This window comes from Pseudophryne corroboree, unplaced genomic scaffold (genome assembly GCF_028390025.1).
Source record: "Pseudophryne corroboree isolate aPseCor3 unplaced genomic scaffold, aPseCor3.hap2 scaffold_695, whole genome shotgun sequence".
NCBI lineage: Eukaryota > Metazoa > Chordata > Amphibia > Anura > Myobatrachidae > Pseudophryne > Pseudophryne corroboree.
In genome coordinates this window covers 197,990-220,145 of record NW_026970279.1, presented here as the reverse complement: position 1 = coordinate 220,145, position 22,156 = coordinate 197,990, and the positions used below count along the sequence as shown (strand labels likewise).

Here is a 22,156-nt window from a genome sequence, read left to right as displayed (position 1 = left end):
GTGATAAGTTAAGCAGGGACCTGGGAGTGGTTCTGATGCTGTATAACACTAGTGGCAAAGCTTCTGGCCACAGCAATCCAGTTTCAGCCATCACTTTGCTCAGCTTGTTCTTAATAGTGCTGTTCACTCTCTCTACCTTCGCACTCGCCAGTGGTCGGTACTGAGTATGCAGCTTACTATTAATTCCCATCAGTTTGCACATGACCTGAAAGACTTCACCTGTAAAATGGGTACCCCTATCGCTTTCAATCATTCTAGGAATACCATATCTACACACAAATTCCTGCACAATTTTCTGGAACGTAGCAGTATTTGTGGCAGCAGGGAACGCTTCTACCCAGTTGGAAAATACATCGATACATACTAACACATATTTCAAATTTCTACAGGGTGGTAACTGTATGAAGTCGATTTGTATTACTTGAAAAGGTCCATCTGTAGGAGGGATATGGGATGGCTCTGTTGGCATTGTCTTTCCAATATTCTTCCTCAAGCAAGTAAAACATGTCATTGCTCTCTTACCTGCATGAGAAGAGAATCCTGGTGCACATAGACCAGTTAGTCTTATTTATTTATTAGCAGTTTCTTATATAGTGCAGCATATTCTGTTGCGCTTTACAATTAGAACAACAGTTATAGAACAAAACTGGGTAAAAACAGACAGACATAGAGGTAGGAAGGCCCTGCTCGCAAGCTTACAATCTATGGGAAAATAGGCATTGATACACAAGGATAGATGCTACCTGTTGCATAATGGTCCACCAGATTGCTAGGTTCTTAATGAGTTGTATGATATGACCACCCAGCAATGTTGGAAGACAAAATGTGAGTTTATGTGGACTGTACAGAGGGGATGTAACTGGATAGGGAAGCATTGAAGGTTATGTGTGTGGGTCTGAAATTTGGTAGGCTTGTCTGAAGAGCTGAGTTTTCAGGGAATGTTTAAAGGTTTGGAGACTAGAGGAGAGTCTTATTGTGCGTGGGAGTGCATTCCACAGAGTGGGTGAAGCCCGGGTAAAGTCCTGTAATTTTGTGTGGAAACAGGTAATATATATGGTTGAGAGATGCAGATCTTGTGCAGAGCGGAGAGGTCTGGTAGGGAGATATTTTGAGATGAGTGAGGAGATGTATGATTGTGCAGTTTGGTTAATAGCCTTGTATGTCAGTAAAGGTATTTTATATTTGACACGGTAGAATACCGGTAACCAATGGAGGGACTGACAGAGCGGATCAGCAGATGAAGAACGTCTGGCAAGGAAGATTAGCCTCGCAGCTGCATTTAAAATGGATTGTAGTGGTGAGAGCCTATGTTTGGGAAGACCAGTAAGGAGACTATTACAATAATCAATGTGGGAGATGATGAGTGCATGGATTAGAGTTTTTCTCTGTGTCTTGTGTAAGATAAGGGCATGTTTTGGATATGTTTTTTAGGTGCATGTAACATGATTTAGAGACAGATTGAATGTGTGGAACAAAGGACAGTTCAGAGTCAAGGGTGACACCTAGGAAACGAGCTTGTGGGGTAGGGTGGATAGTTGCATTGTCAACAGTTATGGAGATATCAGGTTGGTAACTACTTTTAGCTGGTGAGAAAATAATTAATTGTGTTTTGGAAATGTTGAGTTTGAGGTGGCGAGATGACATCAAAGATGAAATGGCAGACAGGCATCCAGTGACATGAGCCAATGCAGATGGTGACAAATCTGGGGAGGATAGGTAGATTTGAGTGTCATCAGCGTACAAATGATACTGAAATCCAAAGGAGCTGATTAGTTTACCAAAAGAGGAGGTATAGGTTGAGAAAAGCAGAGGACCTAAGACTAAGCCTTGCGGTACTCCAACTGATAGAGGTAGAGAAGAGGAGGTAGAATCAGAGAAGTGAACACTGAAAGAGCGATTAGATAGGTAGGATGAGAACCAAGTGAGGGCTGTGTCCTGAAGACCTAGGGATTGTAGTATTTGTATGAGAAGAGTGGTCAACAGTGTCAAAAGCAGCAGAGAGATCTAGAAGAATAAGTAGTGTGTAATGGCCTTTTGATCTAGCAGTGATTAGATCATTCACTACTTTGGTCAGTGCCGTCTCTGTGGAGAGTTGGGCACGAAAGCCTGACTGAAGTCAGTCCAATAAGTTGTGGGAGTTAAGAAAGTGTATAAGGCGAGTGTAGGCAAGTCTCTTAAGTAGCTTGGAGGGACCAGGTAGCTAAGAAATGGGACGGTAGTTAGAGAGTGTGTTTGGGTCAGAGTTCTATTTTTTTTAGAATGGGAGTAATCACTGCATGTTTAAACAGAGCGGGAAAGATACCAGTAGAGAGAGAGAAATTACAGATTTAAGTTAAGGTTGGGATAAGCACAGGAGACAAAGTTTTACTGACCTGTGAGGGTATAGGATCAAGAGGAGAGGTAGTGGAGTAGGAGGATGGAAAGAGTGTTGATACTTCATCTTCACTTGTGGGATCAAATGAAGAGAAAGTGCCAGAGGGTTCAGGTCTTACATCTATAGTGGGGAAAGTATTGGAAGGTATTCTAAGGGATAGTATTCAGAAGTTCAATAAGGTCATTAAAAGGAATCAACATGGATTTGTGAAGGACAGATCATGTCAAACCAACTTGGCTTTTATGAAACCGTAAGTGCGAACCTTGATCAGGGTAAGGAGGTGGATGTAATCTTTTTAGACTTTGCCAAAGCTTTCGACACAGTACCACATACGCGACTTATCTATAAGCTACAAGAAATGGGGCAAGGGAGCACAATATGCACTTGGGTCAGAAATTGGTTAGATATTCGGTAGCAGCGCTTTGGGGTTAATAGATTATTTTCAAATTGGACTGAAGTGCTAAGTGGTGTGCCACAAGGGTCTGTACTAGGACCGCTATTGTTCAACATTTTCATTAACAACCTAACAGAAGGTCTAGGGAGCATGGTGTCAGTTTTTGCAGACGATAACAAATTGTGTAAGGTTTTAAATAACGGAGGGGGATGCTGAGCCTTCAGAACGACTTGGTTAAACTAGAAGCATGGACAGCCAAATCGAGAATGAGCTTCAACACAGACAAGTGTAAGGTAATGCACTGTGGTAACAAGAACAAAAGTAACACCTACATACTAAATAAGGCAATTTTGGGGGATTCTGTACTGGAAAAAGACTTAGGTGTCCTCATAGATAGCAAACTAAGCAGCAGTACCCAAAGTAGGACTGCAGCAAAGAAAGCTAAAAAGATATTAGCATGCATAAAACGGGGAATTGATGCAAGGGACGAGAGTATTATGCTCCCATTATATAAATCACCAGTGAGGCCACATCTTGAATACTGTGTAGAATTTTGGGCACCATACTACAAAAAGGATATTCTGGAGCTAGAAAAGGTTCAGAGGCGGGCGACCAAACTAATTAAGGGCATGGAGACTCTGGAGTACGAGGAAAGGCTTGCTAGGCTAGGCATGTTTATACTGGAAAAGAGGAGACTAAGAGGGGACATGATCAACATTTGCAAATATATAAGGGGACAATACACGGAGCTTGCGCGGGACCTGTGTTTGGTAAGATCAGCACAGAGGACACATGGACACTTGCTTAGGTTAGAGGAGAGGAGATTCCGCACAAAGCCGGGAAATGTTTTTTTCATAGTAAGGACAATACGTGTTTGGAATTCCCTGCCTTAGAGTTATAATGGCGGACACAGTCAACACCTTTAAGAATGGGTTGGATAAATTCCCAATGGATAAGGATATCCAGGGTTAGGGTGCATAGATAGTCACGCACTACAGTTATTAAAAAAAAGGAATAAACACAACGGCTGACATCAGCATCAGACAAAACTTAGGCCAAAAATAATACTGCACAGGAAACCACAAATAGGTTGAACTCGATGGACAAATTCTTTTTTCTTACGTCCTAGAGGATGCTGGGGTCCATAATACCATGGACTGGTCCACCAGGAGCCATTGGCACTTTAAGAGTTTAATAGTGTGGGCTGGCTCCTCCCCTTATGCCCCTCCTACCAGACTTAATTTAGAAAATGTGCCCGGAGGAGCTCTACAAAGTTTTTTTAGTAAACGTTTTTCTTAGAGTTTTTATTTTACCGGGAGGCTTCTGGCAACAGCCTCCCTGCATCGAGGGACTGAGGGGGGAAGTAGTGCCCACCCTGCGGGGTCTAAGCCACTGTCTCCGCTGACAGGACACTGAGCTCCAGAGGGGATAGATCGCTCCCCGCCACAGGGAAACGATCACCCCAGCAGCATGCCGCCGCCCCCTTGCAGAGCTGAAGTGTGGCAAGTGAGTCACCATCCCCCCTAACAAACGGTGGGTCGGTGTGAAGATGGTGGCTACAGGGTAGGTACTGCGCTCCCGGACAGCTCAGCGGTAACTATGTTCGGCACTGTGAGGGGCGCCCTGAGCCAGCGCCTGACCCTACACTGACCATTCCAGCCTTTCGGCATCTGCGGATCTCAGCCAGCACACAAAACCTCAGGCCAGTATAATCTATGAAGAGCGGGAAGACCACCCCATTAAGGGGCGGAGCTTCTCAGAGCAGACCCAGCAGCGTTTCAGCGCCATTTTCCTGCCTGCAAGTGGAAGATCAGTCCCTCCAGCGCAACTCCAGCTATCTGTACGGTACCGGGGGGTTGTAGAAGGGAGGGGAGGCTGTGTAAGACTCTGTCTCCTATTAAGGGACACAGTCAGCGCTGGCTTAGGGTCTCCCTATACCTGTGATGCGCTGTGTGTGGGTTGGCTCCAATCTCTTTGTCTCTCTGCCATTCTTGGGGGGGGGAATTCTGTCTGCCCTGTACCCTGTGTGTATGTGGGGTGTATTAGCAGACATGTCTAGAGACTCTGTCTCATATGCTGCAGAGGATTTATCTTCTCAGGAAGATCCCATCCCATGTAGTCAGGATTGCACTGTTGTAGCGCAGATCCCAGCTAGAGAACCAGAGTGGTTAGTCTCTCTTAGGGGAACTATTCCTCAGATTTCTGAGAGGGTTACAAGAACTGAGCATGTCACTCAGGTATTGCAATCCTCTATGGTTGTATGGTCTGATACTGCTCTCTCAGGGTCCCCGCGGTACATTCTCACAAACGTGCGCTTTCCAAGATTATGCAGGATGACACGGGCACCGATTCTGACACGCAGACGGTGACGGGGATGTGTCGAGGTGGACGGTGTCACTTGCTAAGGGGGTGCAGTTGATGATTGAGGACGTATGGGATGTGTTGCACATTTCTGACACAGCTCCTGAGCAGGTAGAGGAGGCCTTTTTCACGGACAGTAAGAAGGCCCCTCTCACTTTTCCAGCATCCAAGAAATTAAATGCTATATTTGAAAAGGCCTGGTAAAATCCGGAGAAGAAATTCCAGATCCCTAAGAAGGGTCTTGGTTGCTTTTCCATTCCCAGAGGATGATAGAAAGAAATTGGAGTCTCCACCTATAGTGGACGTCTCTGTTTCCAGGCTGTCAAAACAAGTGGTTTTACCAGTCCCGGGATCTACCGCATTGAAGGACCCGGCTGATCGCAAGGTGGATGCTACGCTCAAATCCATATATACGGCTTCAGGGGCTATACTGCAGCCTACTATTGCCTGTGCATGGATTTCTAAAGCTATAGCCAGGTGGTCAATCACTCTGCAGGAGGACTTGACTACGATGGATACAGGTGACGTTGATTTATTCTTATGTAACAGTAAGGATTCTGCAGGGTTCCTGGTAGATTCCATGAAAGACCTGGGTTCCATGGTTGCGGGGATCTCCTCCATGTCCGTCTCGACTCGCAGGGGTCTCTGGCTACGCCAATGGTCTGCAGATGCGGAATCCAGGAAATGCGTGGAGGGCCTACCCTACACAGGTCAGGCTTTATTTGGGGAGGCGCTGGATGCATGGATTGCCACGGCTACGGCGAGTAAGTCTCCTTTTCTCCCCTCAGCTGCACCGGCTACAAAGAAACCTTTTACACCAGCCATGTCACAGTCCTTTTGGCCTGCGAGGCCTAGAAAGAACAAGCCTTCTCACACCTTCTTCAGAGGTGGTTGTTCTAAAGGAAAAAAGCCTGCTCCCGCAGGTTCCCAAGACCAGAAGCCTGCATCTGGTACCCCCAAGTCCTCCGCATGACGGTGGACCGCACAGCCTGGAGTAAGGTCAGGTGGGAGCAAGACTCTGGCATTTCAGCCACATCTGGGTGTTGTCTGGTCTGGACCCTTGCATACAGGATATAGTGTCCAGGGGGTACAGACTGGAGTTTCAAACTTTCCCACCTCACCGTTTCTTCAAAGCAGGCTTACCGGCTTTGCTGGCAGACAGAGCAATTCTTCTGGAAACTATCTGAAAGCTGCTAGTGTCCAAGGTCATTGTTCCAGTTCCGCCTCATCAGTGGTACAAGGGTTACTATTTGAACCTTCTTGTGGTACCGAAGCCGGATGGTTCTGTACCGCAAATTCTGAACTTAAAGTCTTTGGACGCTTATCTCAGGGAGTTCAAGTTCAAGATGGAGTCTCTGAGAGCTGTCATCTCAGGACTGACGAAGGGGGAATTTCTGGTGTCCCTGGACATCAAGGATGCGTACCTCCACATTCCCATTTGGGCGCCGCATCAGGCTTATCTCAGGTTTGGACTGTTAGACGATCACTATCAGTTTCAACCGAGGGTCTTCACCAAGGTGATGGCAGAGATGATGGTTCTGCTCCGCAAGCAGGGGGTGAACATAATTCCGTATCTGGACAATCTCCTGATCAAGGCGTCATCCAGGGAGAAGTTGTTAAGATCCATTGCTCTCACGACACAACTGCTCAAGGAGCACGGTTGGATCCTGAACCTTCTAAAGTCTCATCTGGAGCCGAAAATGAGGCTTTCCTGGGAATGATCCTCGACACGGAGGTGCAGAGGTGGTTTCTACCGGTGGAGAAAGCATTGGTGATTCAAACAATAGTCCAGGATGTCTTGGAGCCTTCCCGGGTATCGGTTCATCAGTGCATCCACCTTCTGGGGAAGATGGTTGCCTCCTACGAGGCTCTGCAGTACGGAAGGTTTCATGCTCGATCCTTTCAGCTGGATCTCTTGGACCAGTGGTCGGGATCTCACCTACATATGCACCAGAGGATACGTCTGTCACTAAGAGCCAGGATTTCGCTCCTGTGGTGGCTACAACTACCACACCTTCTGGAAGGCTGAAGGTTCGGGGTTCAGGACTGGATCCTTCTAACCACGGATACAAGTCTAAGAGGTTGGGGAGCATTCGCTCAGGGAGAAACCTTCCAAGGAAGGTGGTCGTATCAAGAATTCCTTCTCCCAATAAACATCCTGGAGCTAAGGGCCGCGTACAATGGCCTTCTTCAAGCAGCACACCTACAGGCTCGAGTTGTTCAGGTTCAGTCGGACAACGTGACCACAGTGGTCTACATAAACTGAAAAGGCAGAACGAAGAGCAGGGCTGCAATGTCAGAGGTGTCAAGAATCCTCCTCTGGGCAGAAAGGCATGCAGTGGTGATGTCAGCAATCTTCATTCCGGGAGTAGACAACTGGGAAGCAGACTTCCTTAGCAGACACAATCTCCATCCAGGAGAGTGGGGCCTCCACCCGGAGGTGTTCGAGGAGGTAACCGGTTGGTGGGTGGTTCCTCACATAGACATAATGGCCTCCCGCCTCAACAAGAAGCTGCAGAGGTACAGTTCCAGGTCGAGAGACCCGCAGGCAGTGGCGGTGGACGCACTGGTAACACTGTGGGTGTTCACGTCAGTGTATGTGTTCCCTCCACTTCCTCTGATTCCAAGAGTTCTTCAACTTGTAAGAAGAACAAAGGTTCTGGCAATCCTCATTACTCCGGACTGGCCAAGGAGGGCTTGGTACGCGGATCTGCTGGAGCTTCTGCTGGAAGATCCACAGCCCTTACCTCTTCGGGAGGATCTGCTGCTGCAGGTGCCGTTCGCTTATCAAGACTTACCACGTCTACGTTTGACGGCATGGCGGTTGAGCGCCAGATCTTAGCTGGGAAGGGTATCCCGAGTGAGGTGATTCCTACCCTGATACATGCTAGGAAGGGGTAACAACTAAACATTACCATCGAATTTGGAAAAAATGTGTCTTTGTGTGAATCCAAGAAATTTCCTGCGGTGGAGTTTTAACTAGGACGTTTGCTCCTTTTCCTGCAAGCAGGTGTAGATATGGGCCTGAGATTGGGCTCCATCAAGGTTCATATCTCGGCTTTATCCATTTTCTTCCAAAAGCAATTGGCTGTCCTCCCTGAGGTTCAGACCTTTTTGAAAGGGGTTCTGCACATCCAGCCTCCCTTTGTGGCGCCAATGGCACCCTGGGATCTTGATGTGGTATTACAGTTCCTGCAATCTGATTGGTTTGAGCCTCTACAGGAGGCTGAAATCAAGTTTCTCACATGGAAGGCGGTCACTTTGTTGGCCGTAGCTTCTGCTTGACGCTTGTCGAAATTGGGGGCTTTGTCCTGTAAAAGTCTCTATCTGATCTTCCATGAAGATAGGGCGGAACTCAGGACTCGTCCGCAGTTCCTGCCTAAGGTTGTATCAGCTTTTCATATCAACCAACCAACCAACCTATTGTGGTGCCAGTGGCTACTGACACCTCAATTGCTTCAAAGGCCTTGGATGTTGTGAGGGCTTTGAAGATTTATGTGAGGAGGACGGCTAGTCATAGGAAAACTGACTCTCTGTCCTCTATGATCCCAAGAAAATTGGGTGTCCTACTTCTAAGCAGTCGATTTCACGCTGTATCAGGTTCACCATCCAGCATGCATATTCTACGGCAGGATTGCAGTGTCCAAAATATAAAGGTCCACTCTACTCGTAAGGTGGGCTCTTCCTGGACGGCTGCCCGGGGTGTCTCTGCTATACAGCTTTGCCGAGCAGCTACTTGGTCTGGGTCGAACACGTTTGCTAAGTTTTACAATTCGATACCTTGGCCTATGATGACCTCAAGTTTGGTCAAGCAGTTTTGCATGACCCTCCATGCTCTCCCTCCCGATCTGGGAGCTTTGGTACATCCCCATGGTACTAATATGGACCCCAGCATCCTCTAGGACGTAAGAGAAAATAGGATTTTAATTACCTACCGGTAAATCCTTTTCTCGTAATCCGTAGAGGATGCTGGGCGCCCGCCCAGCGCTGCATTTTCCTGCTTTGGTTTTATAGTTCAGCACTGCCTGGTTCCTAGGTAGGTTCTGCATTATTTACTGTTTCAGTTGTTGCTAAGTTTTCCGGCATGTTAGCCGGATTTGCCTGTTCTGTGAGCTGGTATGAATCTCACCATTATCTGTGTATTTCCTTCTCTCGAAGTATGTTGTCTCCTCGGGCACAGTTTCTAGACTGAGTCTGGTAGGAGGGGTATAGAGGGAGGAGCCAGCCCACACTATTAAACTCTTAAAGTGCCAATGGCTCCTGGTGGACCCGTCTATACCCCATGGTACTAATATGGACCCCAGCATTCTATACGGACTACGAGAAAAGGATTTAACGGTAGGTAATTAAAATCTTGTTTTTTCAACCTTAGATACTATGTTACTATGTAATAGAAAAGGAAACTATAGGTCAGTAAGACAATACAGTAGGAAACTATAGGTCAGTAAGACAATACAGTAGGAAACTAGGTCAGTAAGACAATACAGTAGGAAACAAGGTCAGTAAGACAATACAGTAGGAAACTGTAGGTCAGTAAGACAATACAGAAATAAACTATATGTCAGTAAGACAATACAGTAGGAAACTATAGGTCAGTAAGACAATACAGTAGGAAACTGTAGGTCAGTAAGACAATATGGTAAGAAACAATAGGTCAGTTAGACAATACAGTAAGAAACTATGTCAGTAAGACAATACAGTAGTAAACTAGGTCAGTAAGCCCATACAGTAAGAAATTATAGGTCAGTAAGACAATACAGTAGGAAACTATAGGTCAGTAAAACTATAGATCAGTTAGGCAATACAGTAAGAAACTATAGGTCAGTAAGACAATACAGTAAGAAACTCTAGGTCAGTAAGACAATACAGTAGGAAACTATAGGTCAGTAAGAAAATACAGTAGGAAACTATAGGTCAGTAAGACAATACAGTAGGAAACTATAGGTCAGTAAGACAATACAGTAAGAAACTCTAGGTCAGTAAAACAATACAGTAGGAAACTATAGGTCAGAAAGACAATACAGTAGGAAACTATACGTCAGTAAGACAATACAGTAAGAAACTATAGGTCAGTAAGACAATACAGTAGGAAACATTTAAAAAGGCTTTTTAAATGAGTTCCTCCTAACACCGCACAACTGCTCAGTGCGCAGACATTTGTGCGCAAATTAAAAAAACCTATGGAGAATTATCACCAATAACTTTTTGCGGCTAATTGGATAGAGATTTTTTGCGATGAACTGAATCCCCCCCATAAAGTGTTTATACATACAGTGTGATGTTACATCGAGATTACCGCTGGAGGAAACTATCACCTCTAGTAATCCCACACGAGCGTCCGTGTCACCTCTAGTAATCCCACACGAGCGTCCATGTCACCTCTAGTAATCCCACACGAGCGTCCATGTCACCTCTGGTAATCCCACCTGAGCGTCCATGTCACCTCTAGTAATCCCACATGAGCGTCTGTGTCACCCCTAGTAATTTCACACGAGCATCTATATCACCTCTAGTAATCCCACACGAGCGTCCATGTCACCTCTAGTAATCTCACACGAGTGTCCATATCACCTCTAGTAATCCCACACGAGGGTCCGTGTCACCTCTAGTAATCCCACACGAGCGTCCGTGTCACCTCTAGTAATCTCACACGAGCATCCATGTCACCTCTAGTAATCCCACATGAGCATCCATGTCACCTCTAATAATCCCACACGAGCGTCCATGTCACTTCTAGTAATCCCACATGAGCATCCGTGTCATCTCTAGTAATCACACATGAGCATCCATGTCACCTCTAGTAATCCCACGTGAGCGTTCAGTGTTGATCAAGCTCCAGTTTAAGCATCCTAGCCGTTTTTTGTTTTTTAATACACATAAAAGCAATGATTACAGGTAAAAAATTTCAGTTATAGAATTATATATTGTATCCTGTAACACCCTGGGTCTTGTCTACTCATTTTATATATTAATGTATTTTATTTCCAGCAGATGGACACACATGCAGGAATATCTCAGAAGGACATCTAATGTTATCCCCGGATTGTGACATAAAAGAAAATGACAGTATACAGGATTCTCCAGGAGCTAACCCCATTACCCCAATTATTCATCCAGCTCTATCAGCTGATCCCTCTGATCCTGGGAAATGTTCTCCTGATCACTCTAATATTGGTGCATCTGATACAGCTCTGAGAGTAGATACAGTGTTTCCCTGTTCTATAGATGCCAGATGTTTTGCACAGAACACAAAGCGTATTACCAATCAGCCAGTTAAGGCAGGTGAAAAGCCATTTCCTTGTTCTGTGTGTGGGAAATGTTTTACATATAAATCGGCTCTTGTTACACATCAGAGAAGTCACACAGGTGAGCGGTCATTTCCATGTTCTGAGTGTGGCAAATATTTTACATATAAATCAAATCTTGTTAGACATGAGAGAAGTCACACAGGTGAGAAGCCATATTCCTGTTCTGAGTGTGGGAAATGTTTTACACAGAAAACAGCTCTTATTGGACATGAGAGAAGTCACACAGGTGAAAAGCCATATTCCTGTTCTGAGTGTAGAAAATGTTTTGTACGGAAATCACGTCTTGTTGCACATCAGAGAACTCACACAGGTGAGAAGCCATTTCCATGTTCTGAGTGTGGGAAATGTTTTGCACAGAAATCAGCTCTTATTGGACATGAGAGAAGTCACACAGGTGAGAAGCCATATTCCTGTTCTGAGTGTAGGAAATGTTTTGCAACTAAATCATTTCTTGTTATACACCAGAGAAGTCACACAGGTGAGAAGCCGTATTCCTGTTCTGAGTGTGGGAAATGTTTTGCACAGAGATCACATTTTGTTATTCATCAGTATGCTCACACAGGTGAGAGGCCATTTTCCTGTTCTGAGTGTGGGAAATGTTTCGCACATAAATCAGTTCTTGCTACACATCAGAGAAGTCACACAGGTGAGAAGCCATATTCCTGTTCTGAGTGTAGGAAATGTTTTCCACAGAAATCACTTCTTGTTATACATCAGAGTAGTCACACAGGTGAGAAGCCACTTCCATGTTCTGAGTGTGGGAAATTGTTTTCATCGAAATCAAATCTTAGTAGACATCAGAGAAGTCACATAGGTGAGAAGCCATATTCCTGTTCTGAGTGTAGGAAATGTTTTGCACGGAAATCATCTCTTGTTATACATCAGAGAAGTCACACAGGTGAGAAGCCGTATTCCTGTTCTGAGTGTGGGAAATGTTTTGCACACAAATCACATTTTGTTATTCATCAGCATGCTCACACAGGTGAGATACCATTTTCCTGTTCTGTGTGTGGGAAATGTTTCGCACAGAAATCAGCTCTTGTTACACATCAGAGAAGTCACACAGGTGAGAGGCCATTTTCCTGTTCTGAGTGTGGGAAATGTTTTGTACGGAAATCAGCTCTTGTTACACATCAGAGAAGTCACACAGGTGAGAAGCCGTATTCCTGTTCTGAGTGTAAGAAATGTTTTGCACGGAAATCAGATCTTGTTCCACATCAGAGAAGTCATACAGGTGAGAAGCCGTATTCCTGTTTTGAGTGTGGGAAATGTTTTGCATATAAATCAAATCTTGTTACACATCAGAGGAGTCACACAGATGAGAAGCCATTTTCCTGTGGTGAGAATAAATCCGCTCTTGTTGAACATATTAGACATTACCCAAGTACGGAACCATTTAAATCTTCTGGAGTATAATTATCACTGTCATGCAATGTTCGTTAAGAGTGAATCCTATCTCCTATGCTTTATAAAATATACATGCTACCACTGGGTGATGTAATCAGACGTCATGGCCTGGTCTACCACTGCTATGCAGATGACCTGCTTTTTGCTCCATGTACTGAGAACCTAATACCAATCCTAAATAGTTGTCTAGCTGGGCGCCAGGGGTGGATGATGCCAGCCCAGCATTACATGGTCCAAGGTACCAGAAGCAGCTTCTGCCTCCTTACTGCCCTGCTGGCTTCTACAGATGAAAGACTGTTACCAGCAGTACCAAGAATCTCCTGTAATTCAGTAATTCATTTAAGGGTTGAACTTTTAGCTTTGCAGCCCTGACCATGGAACTCACTGCCTTGCACAGTCCAATAGGCCTCCACTCTAGAGACCTTCACAAACAGACTAATGACTGTTACTCACGCTTTTCATTAATGTACCTCTATTTACTTCCTAAATAATACATCCCAAATGCTTAGGTCTTTTTTTCTGCTGTTTATTTTGTATCTTGTGCTTTGTGTAAATGTGAATGTCTAATACCAGTTTGCACAATCTGTATTGCTGCACGACAATATGGCGGCCATTGGAACGTGTTTTCACTTCTTCTAGTTTGCCTAACTTGTTGCAGACACTCATCTTGATCAGGAGTGTCGAGTGTTTTCTGATACAAGATCCTGTCCATATATACCCTGTACATTACCATGTGCATTAGAGTCACCCGGGTTCCATCTGCGGTGGTTTGTTATATGTTACATCTATATGGTGCGGAGACTCCCCTGTATTTCATAATAAAAGCTTTTGTTTGCATCTAATTATTGCATTAAATCTTTTATTTTTTATGCTGTTTTATATTCCCGTCTGAATAATTATGCCATAATGTCTAATCTCGGAGTGGACCCCAGAAGATGTAAAGAAACCGTGTAAGTGTTCCATCATTCTGTTTTGTGTAAGCATACAGGTAAGTGATGGCACGGTGGTCACTGTCCATCACATTCCGGTGGTGTAATGGAAGTGGGACTGTCTTGGCTTATTCTAGTCTACTGCAGAAATAAAAAACTCAGCCTTTATCCTGCTTAAAAAAATTGCAAAGCCTATAAATCAAGCTTGGTTGGACAAGACAGAGGCCACATTAATGGTGGCACATCATATAGGCTGAGGACCCATGCTTCTGGTATATATGGCATAACTCCCTCTTCACCCACAAAAACCTTCCCTTCACCATTCACAATGTCCACCATTTCCCCTTCAGAAGGGACACAACTTTCCTTTGCTTGTTCCACCTCCACAGCCCAGGACCACCTGCATGACCATTACATGTTTATCTGGAGGCCAGGCATCTGGGAGGTTCATGGCCTGAGATGACCACAGAACCACCAGGTAGTGGGCAAGAAGAATCCACAGCCTCTAGAGGAACTGGAGAGTCCAAGGATCCACCCCGCATGAGGCAGAGAAGGGTCAACCACAGGGACTAGCTCACCAATTTCCTTCCTAAAAGCTGCTCTTTACCCAGTTTGGTACCTGTGGGCTCCCACTCCAATTTCCCTTGAGAGTCCTTACCCTCACTAATCCCTTCTGAACCTACCAGTTCCTTCCCTCTTCCAACCACTCCTCCTTTTTAAGCTTTTCACCACCTGCTGTGTGAGTCCCATCCAACTACTCCATTCCTTGACTCATTGGTGTAGCAACCTTCTTACCCCCACCACCCCCACCACACTGCTACACTGCAGTTAAGCTGTAAGACTTGCTGCTAGCAGTACTCACTATTCAGCACACACACTCACATCATGATTACACAGCTGTGCCACAGACACTGTCTCACTGACAACCAGGATGAGACACTCCCAGAAAGGCATGTATGTATGAGTACGGAGAGAGTGGGCGCAGTGGGGCTGCATCACTGACAGCCAGGACGAGACACTCCCAGAAAGGCATGTATGTATGAGTATGGAGAGAGTGGGCGCAGTGGGGCTGCATGACTGACAGCTGAGCCTGTCACGTCAGTGAGGTGACAAAATGCAAGATATAATTACCTAGCTAAATCAGGCACTAATGCAATGTTACATGTATTAAATGAGCACCAAATATATTGATTAGATAGCAGCTCCTATGCGGCAACTGGATGCCTTAGACGATATAGATTGTTTAAGTTTCAATAGAGACATAAATGAGCGCTGATGGTATATAAATAAAAATATTTCTAATATTTATTAGAGTTCAACACAATAAAAACAGTTATGCCAATAATAACCAGATAAAATGTAGCCACAATATTTCTGATTGTATATAAACTGTATACAGATTCAGCTGTAATCACTCATATTAGATCAATTGTACTTAAATGCAGCTGAATCAGCTGATATGTGCAGTATTGCGGTCCATTAATTAACATATTAGAGTGTAGGAGTACTCCAATTTATGTATATACCAGAGGGATCCCACGGTATGAAAGTGGATAATTTAAGTAGTTCAGTATCCTCACTTATAGGTCAGTGTTCTCACCCAATGTTGGTAATCTCCGCTGGTTCCCGTCAATAGCAAAGTGCAGTGTGAGCTACAAACGGCTGCAGGTATCCCTCACAGATGGACCAGTGGGAGATGCAGCGAGCTCCGATAATCAGTCTGCAGACAGGGCGTCTCACCACAGGGGCGGGCGGTAGCGTTCCGTCCCGTGTGACAGCAGTGAGGATCAATGAAATTGTTTATAGCGGGGTTAAACGAAGTGGATGAATCTCCTTCAATGGACCGACAATAGCTACAACACTCAACGCGTTTCTCCGCCACAGGCAAACGGCGGTTTCCTCAGGAGATATGAATACCCAATGAAGAATTAAATGGGTATTTAAACCGTTTGTATCCAATTGGCTTTTGAGTGGTGATATGCACACCTGAGTGAATGCTCGGTGTTGATTAATTTGTATAGAGTTGATCCACATGATGTAATTAATACAGATGCTCTTTTGTTAAAAAAAAAAAGGAACTATAAAGATAATATCAAGCTTAAACAATAAAATTAGTACTTATAGTAGATAGTGGTGGGAAAACAAAGAACACACTAATCCCCATATATATGTATACACAGATAGAATTTCTAATGGACATACAGATACCTAATATGTAGCTTTATTAATTTGACATTAAATACGTCTTGCTTTATAGAGATTATTTTTATATATAGTTTGAATATTTATTCTCTTCTCTATTCCTTTGAAGGGGTTTCGTGTTTCAAGTTATTCCCACCACTTTCTGAAAACATATATTCAATATAAAAAGGAATCTCTGAGGAGTATAACCATTAATTTAATTAGAAAGCTCCAAGAAACAAGTAATAACCCACCGAAAGCATATCGGACCAAACCACTGTATTCAAAATAGTAGGAGAGAAAATATTCAAATAGATGTTCCTAAGATATACAGATAATAATAATTAAACAGAAAAATCTTTTCTGAATCATCAGTCGTGACAGAGACCATCTGAGTTAGCCATGTGCATCGTCATATTCAGTGTAAATTGGTAAATATATATATATATATATATATATATATATATGAGTCTATTGTTGCTCATATCACACTAGATAAAGAATAATCCAGAGATAGATACAAAGTACCATGTGTATCATATACTCCATAGATATCTCAAAGGATATATATGTATGTATAGACTAGGTTTCTTAATAGAAGGATAAGAAAACAGCCAGGGAAAAAAAGGGGGGAGAAAAGAAGAAAAAAAAAAGGAAGCTATAGGATAAAATAGAATAACATACAGATATTGATTCATATATTATTCAGCTCAATGTTTTCGTTGAGCGCTAGAGGGAACAAAGTATCTATCATACAAATCCAGTATGCTTCCCTCTTACAGAGGAGGTTATATCTATCCCCACCTCGGAATGTCTGTTTTATATGTTCAACTCCCTGTATGGACAGAACCCCACAATCACCTCCATGGAGTGATGGAAACATGTCCAGGTACACTGTGTTTAGTTGACTTTTTAAGAATTAATCTTCTATGTTCTAAAACCCTAGACAGCATATTGTTCTACAGACATATTGGCAACCGCAAATGCAGGAGATTACATAAACCACAAATGTTGTCTGGCAGTTTATATTGCCCACTATATCGAAGTATTCTTTAGTTCTATATGATAAAAATTATGATAGTCAGAGAGATAGATGGGGCATCCCATTCCCAGCCGGAACAGCACACTATTTGTAAGAGCCGGAGCGGTGCAGGGCTACTGGCTGACAGCCTATCATCTGGATAATGTATTCATGTTAGACCTAGTTTTCTATTGTTTACTACCACCACAGTGGACACTCAAAGGGTGAGTCATATAAGGTACCATTGTACCTTTTTGTTTACTCCCTATTGTCCAACAGTGATCTGACCAGACATGGTTGCTCTCTCGCTGATGTAATCACCTTGATTAGAATATGTATTGTATTCCAATGCTGTAAGATCCTTAGACAAAGAAGTCACCCTTATCCCATGTAATATGAAGCTTCTGGGGGTATAAGTAGAGCTAACCAGAGAGCTGAAAGAGATTCTATGCTCCTTGACTAAAAAGTGATGTTCTGTCAGGAGTTTGTGGTGGGAATTGTCATGTGGAATTGGATTACAGAGGTGTGCTGAGCTGTTTATAACACATTCTGTTCAATAACCACTGTTGGTTTTTCATCTACCACTGTGCCTGAGTAATTTGGAACCCAGTATCTTCACAGCTACTATCGATGGCGGGTAACTACCTGGCTCTCTTCCTTTGATGGTAAATCTAGTTATCATCAGGTATAGACCATCAAAGATTCCTGATCATCAATGGTTGATGGCCAATCCTAGACCAGACCCTGAGTGACCACAGCCACCACCAGATCCACAATGTGTACCTAGAAGCTGCCACATCTGGCACTTTGTTACCTGCCATCAGATCTACCTTCCCCTAGACAGCCACCTTTCCACATCTAAGCTGGAACTCTGCAGGTTTCCTTCACCACCAGCTTTGATCTCCTTTGCATTAGCATCCCGGCCAGCCTCACACAGCATTATGATACCTTTTGACTCTTTATTTGCTGCAGCTGCTGTATAGTTCCTGTGATTTCCTCCAGCTTATTAACCAGCTGCACCAGCTCCTCATTTCATGTAACTCTCTCCCAGCTGCTGCAACAGATTTTTCTCCTGCAGGGTCCACAGGTTATCCACACGATAACATTGGAATATGATGACACGACAGCAGATTTGCACCAAACGGTCAAAGCTTTTGGCCTCCCAGCATGCACTGGGCCTGTCCATATATCCCCACCTCCTGGCTCAGGCAAATCAGTTTTTTGTTTGGTGTGGCAGGAGTCAGATCATGGTCAAGAGGGCTGCTGGTTTTTAGCAGCAGGGGAAGCAGCAGCCTCTCAACAAAAACAGGCTGAAAAGCCAGTGGTAAGTAAAGCACATAGACATGAAACAACATCTTCACAGTCTACACATGCTTCAGATGAGGATTCATTGGAGAATGAAGACTCATTACACTCCGGTTCTGCATACGAAGATGAGGAAGGAGGTCTCAGTTCAGTGGACATATCTGAGTTAATTAATGCAATGAAAGCCATTCTATCCTGAGAATAATAAGCAGAGCCTGTGTTAAATTCCAAGTTTAAACGTCCCAAAACAGTCAGGACTGAGTTTCCTGGGTCAGAACAGCTGGAGGAAATTATTGTAAAGGCTTGGGCTACTCCCAGTAAGAAATTTAGAATTCCAAGGAAATGGAATTCCAAGTATCCTCTTCCAGCTGAGGACTGTTTAAACAGGGAGGTGGCCCCCAAAGTAGATACGCATGTCATTCGATTAGTGGGAATATCTACATTACCTCTGCCTTCAACATTATTAAATTATGTCATGGATAGGAGAGTTGATGGTTTAAAAAAACAAAACATTTTTTCCCTATCTGGGGCAATCATAAGACCAGTCATGGCTTCAGCCTGGCTGGCAAAAGCAGTGGCTGCCTGGACTGATGCATTGGAAGGGGATCTTTCAATTGCATCTAGAGAGCAGAAATCTCATGTAGCACATATCAAGCAGGCTGCAATGTTCTTGGAAGAAGCAGCCTTGGATATGGGTACTATTGCCTCTCAGGCATCAGCTTCAGCAGTAGGCGCTCGCAGAGTGGTTTGGCTACGTACATGGAAAGCTGATTCAGAATCCAAAAGGGTTTTGGAGCCTTTACCTTTTACTGGAGATATTCTTTTTGGTAAAGAATTAATCAGTATCTTGGAGTCAGAAGCAGACTGTCAGATTGTGTTTGGTCTGTGTCCCCGGAGGGGGCGCTAGTGGGTCAGTGGAGGTAGGAGGAAAGAAACGAGGAGGTTGTAACACGTTCTTGCGCATGAGCGCAATGGTATTTATTCAGCAGAAAGTATAACAGAAATGCAGCAGAAATAATAGCAGATGAAAAGTCAATACTTGAAATGATAACAAAAGTCTATGGCAATGGGTGATGGATGAATTGAAAAATCATATCCAGAATATAAACAACGGAATGAAAGTCAATGGAATGATTCTGGTGTGGGAACCAGAGCAGGGTTTAAAACGGAGAACTAAGGCAGATGAAAGTTATTGCAAACCTGAGCATTAGCAGGAGACCAACTCACAGTGCAGGTGATGAGGCACTGGCAGCAGCAAGCTGTGTCACAGGTGGAGGGAATGATCACACCTGGAGTTTAGTCTTCAACCGCAGGCTGAAGCACACAAGGTGGTGATGAGTGTGAAGCCCAATGCTGGTTGCTGGTATTGCTGAGCCTTGAAGTTCCACGGGAGTAGAGCAGAATCACCAGGAGTATAAGTTCTAGCAGGAACTCAGGAGAGACAGGAGCTGATCCTTTCATGCAGGTTGTCAGAATGACACAAAGTCCAGGATGCCTGTGAGGTGGAACTGTAGCCTCCTATATACCCCATGGTGTGCAGGGATTGGATGGAGGAATGGAAAGTGGGTGCGGCCACGCACCGGATTGGCCGCAGCATACAGAGTGTTTGGAGACTGTCATGGCGGCGCCCACGCCGCGGCCTAGCGGGGACGCGGCGTGCACACGTCCGCTGGCTCAGGAGTACCCCCAGGATCCAGATGATGTCCCATGGCAGGGGCATAGGTGACAGGCGACCGCAGGGAGCCAGGACGGAGTCCGCAGCGGCGGACGGATGCCAGCCTGGTAAGACGATTCCTGACAGTACCCCCTCCTTTAGGGGTGGACACCGAACACCCACGTGGTTTGGAGGGATGAGCACTGTGGAAAACACGGATCAACCTAGGAGCATGGACATCAGATGAATTCACCCAGCTTCTCTCCTCAGGGCCATAACCGAACCAATCGACCAGGTACTGGAGACGTCCATACCGGCAACGAGAGTCCAGAATCTTGCTGATCTCAAATTCCACGCCCCGCTGAGTTCGAACCTTGGGACCTGCTGGAAGAGTATTCTGGAAGCGGTTTAGGACTAGAGGTCTGAGGAGAGAGATGTGAAAGGCATTAGGAATACGAAGTGTAGGTGGTAACTTTAACTTGTAAGCCACTGGGTTGATGACACTCTCAATAGGGTAAGGACCAATGAAGCGTGGTGCGAACTTCATGGATGGAACCCTGAGACGAAGGTTGCGGGTTGATAACCAAACCCTGTCCCCCGGTTTCAAATGGGGAACCGCACGTCTCTTACGGTCGGCATAGACCTTGTAACGACTGGAGGCTTTTTTGAGAGAAATGTGGATTCTTTTCCAAATGGAGGAAAACTGGGTCAGAGCAGTAGTGGCAGCAGGAACATCTATGTGAGGAAGTTCTTGAAACTCAGGTACTCGGGGATGTTGCCCGTAGACTGCAAAGAAGGGTGTCGTGTCTGTAGCAGTGTGGTAACGAAAGTTATGGGCAAACTCGGCCCATGGGAGCAGATTAAACCAATCATCCTGGGAGGATGTCACATATAGCCGTAGGAAAGTCTCTAGTTCCTGATTGACTCTCTCTGTCTGCCCATTCGTCTGAGGATGGTATGAAGACGAGAATTTCAATTTTATCTGCATGGCAGAACAGAGGGCCCTCCAAAACCTAGCAACAAACTGTACCCCCCGATCAGATATTATTTCGGAGGGTAACCCGTGTAAACGGAAGATCTCCTGTAGGAAGATCTGGGCTAGTTTCGGGGCAGAAGGGAGACCTTGGAGAGGAACGAAATGAGCCATCTTGGAAAATCTGTCCACTACAACCCAAATAGTGTTATGTCCCTGAGAAGGTGGAAGATCAGTGATAAAGTCCATTGATAGATGAGACCAAGGACGACTAGGGACTGATAAGGGTTGCAACTGACCTGCTGGAGACTGACGAGGAGTCTTGTGCTGCACACATTTTGGACAGGATGCCACGAAATCCTGGATGTCCACTCTCATCTTTGGCCACCAATATGACGCAGAAAGGAACTTGAATGTCTTCAGGACACCAGGATGACCAGTAAACTTGGATTGGTGGGCCCAAGCTAGCAACTTGGGACGGAGTTCTGGGGAAACAAAAGTCTTACCCGGAGGTGGAGCTGGAGAGACTTGAGAGGTAGCGAAAACCACGGGACTCAGGATGGAATGTGGCACAGAGTCAGATGTTCCCTCTTCTGATTCCATGGACCGGGATAATGCGTCAGCTTTCACATTCTGTGAACCTGGGCGGAAATGAAGCCTGAAATTAAAACGTGAGAAAAACATAGCCCACCTGGACTGGCGGGGGTTAAGGCACTGAGCTGCTTTCAGGTATAGCAGGTTCTTATGATCCGTGAAGATGTTAAACGGATGTTTGGCCCCTTCTAGGAGATATCTCCATTCCTCGAGAGCCAATTTGATTGCCAATAACTCTTGATCTCCCACGGAGTAGTTAGCTTCTGCAGGTAGAAATTTGCGAGAGTAGAATCCACAAGGGTGGACTTTCCCATCAGATCCCTTCTGGGAGAGAACAGCTCCAACCCCAACATTAGAGGCATCTACCTCCAACTCGAACGGCCTGTTGACATCTGGCTGTGACAGCACTGGAGCAGACATAAAGGCTAGCTTGATCTTCCGGAAGGCTGCCAAGGCTTCTTCTGACCAGTTGGAATGATCTGCCCCTTTCCGAGTCAGGTTGGTAATAGGAGCGATGAGAGTGGAGAATCCTCGAATAAATTTTCTATAATAGTTGGCAAAACCCAGGAATCGCTGGATAGACTTGAGGGAGTTTGGAATGGACCAATTGGCAATGGCTTCCAATTTTGCCGGGTCCATCTGAAGATCCGATCCG

General features: G+C 44.9%; 1 protein-coding gene across 1 annotated transcript in view; it reads left to right on the top strand.

Annotated features, from left to right (window-relative positions):
- LOC135037959 (zinc finger protein 345-like) overlaps positions 1-13,686 on the top strand; it is a 47,904-nt gene extending 34,218 nt beyond the window's left edge. The window contains exon 6 of the mRNA XM_063954611.1: positions 11,118-13,686. Within this exon, the coding sequence (XP_063810681.1) occupies positions 11,118-12,853 (1,736 nt within the window). The 3' untranslated portion in view covers positions 12,854-13,686. The remainder of the gene's footprint in view (positions 1-11,117) is intronic.
- The last annotated feature ends 8,470 nt before the right edge of the window (positions 13,687-22,156 follow it).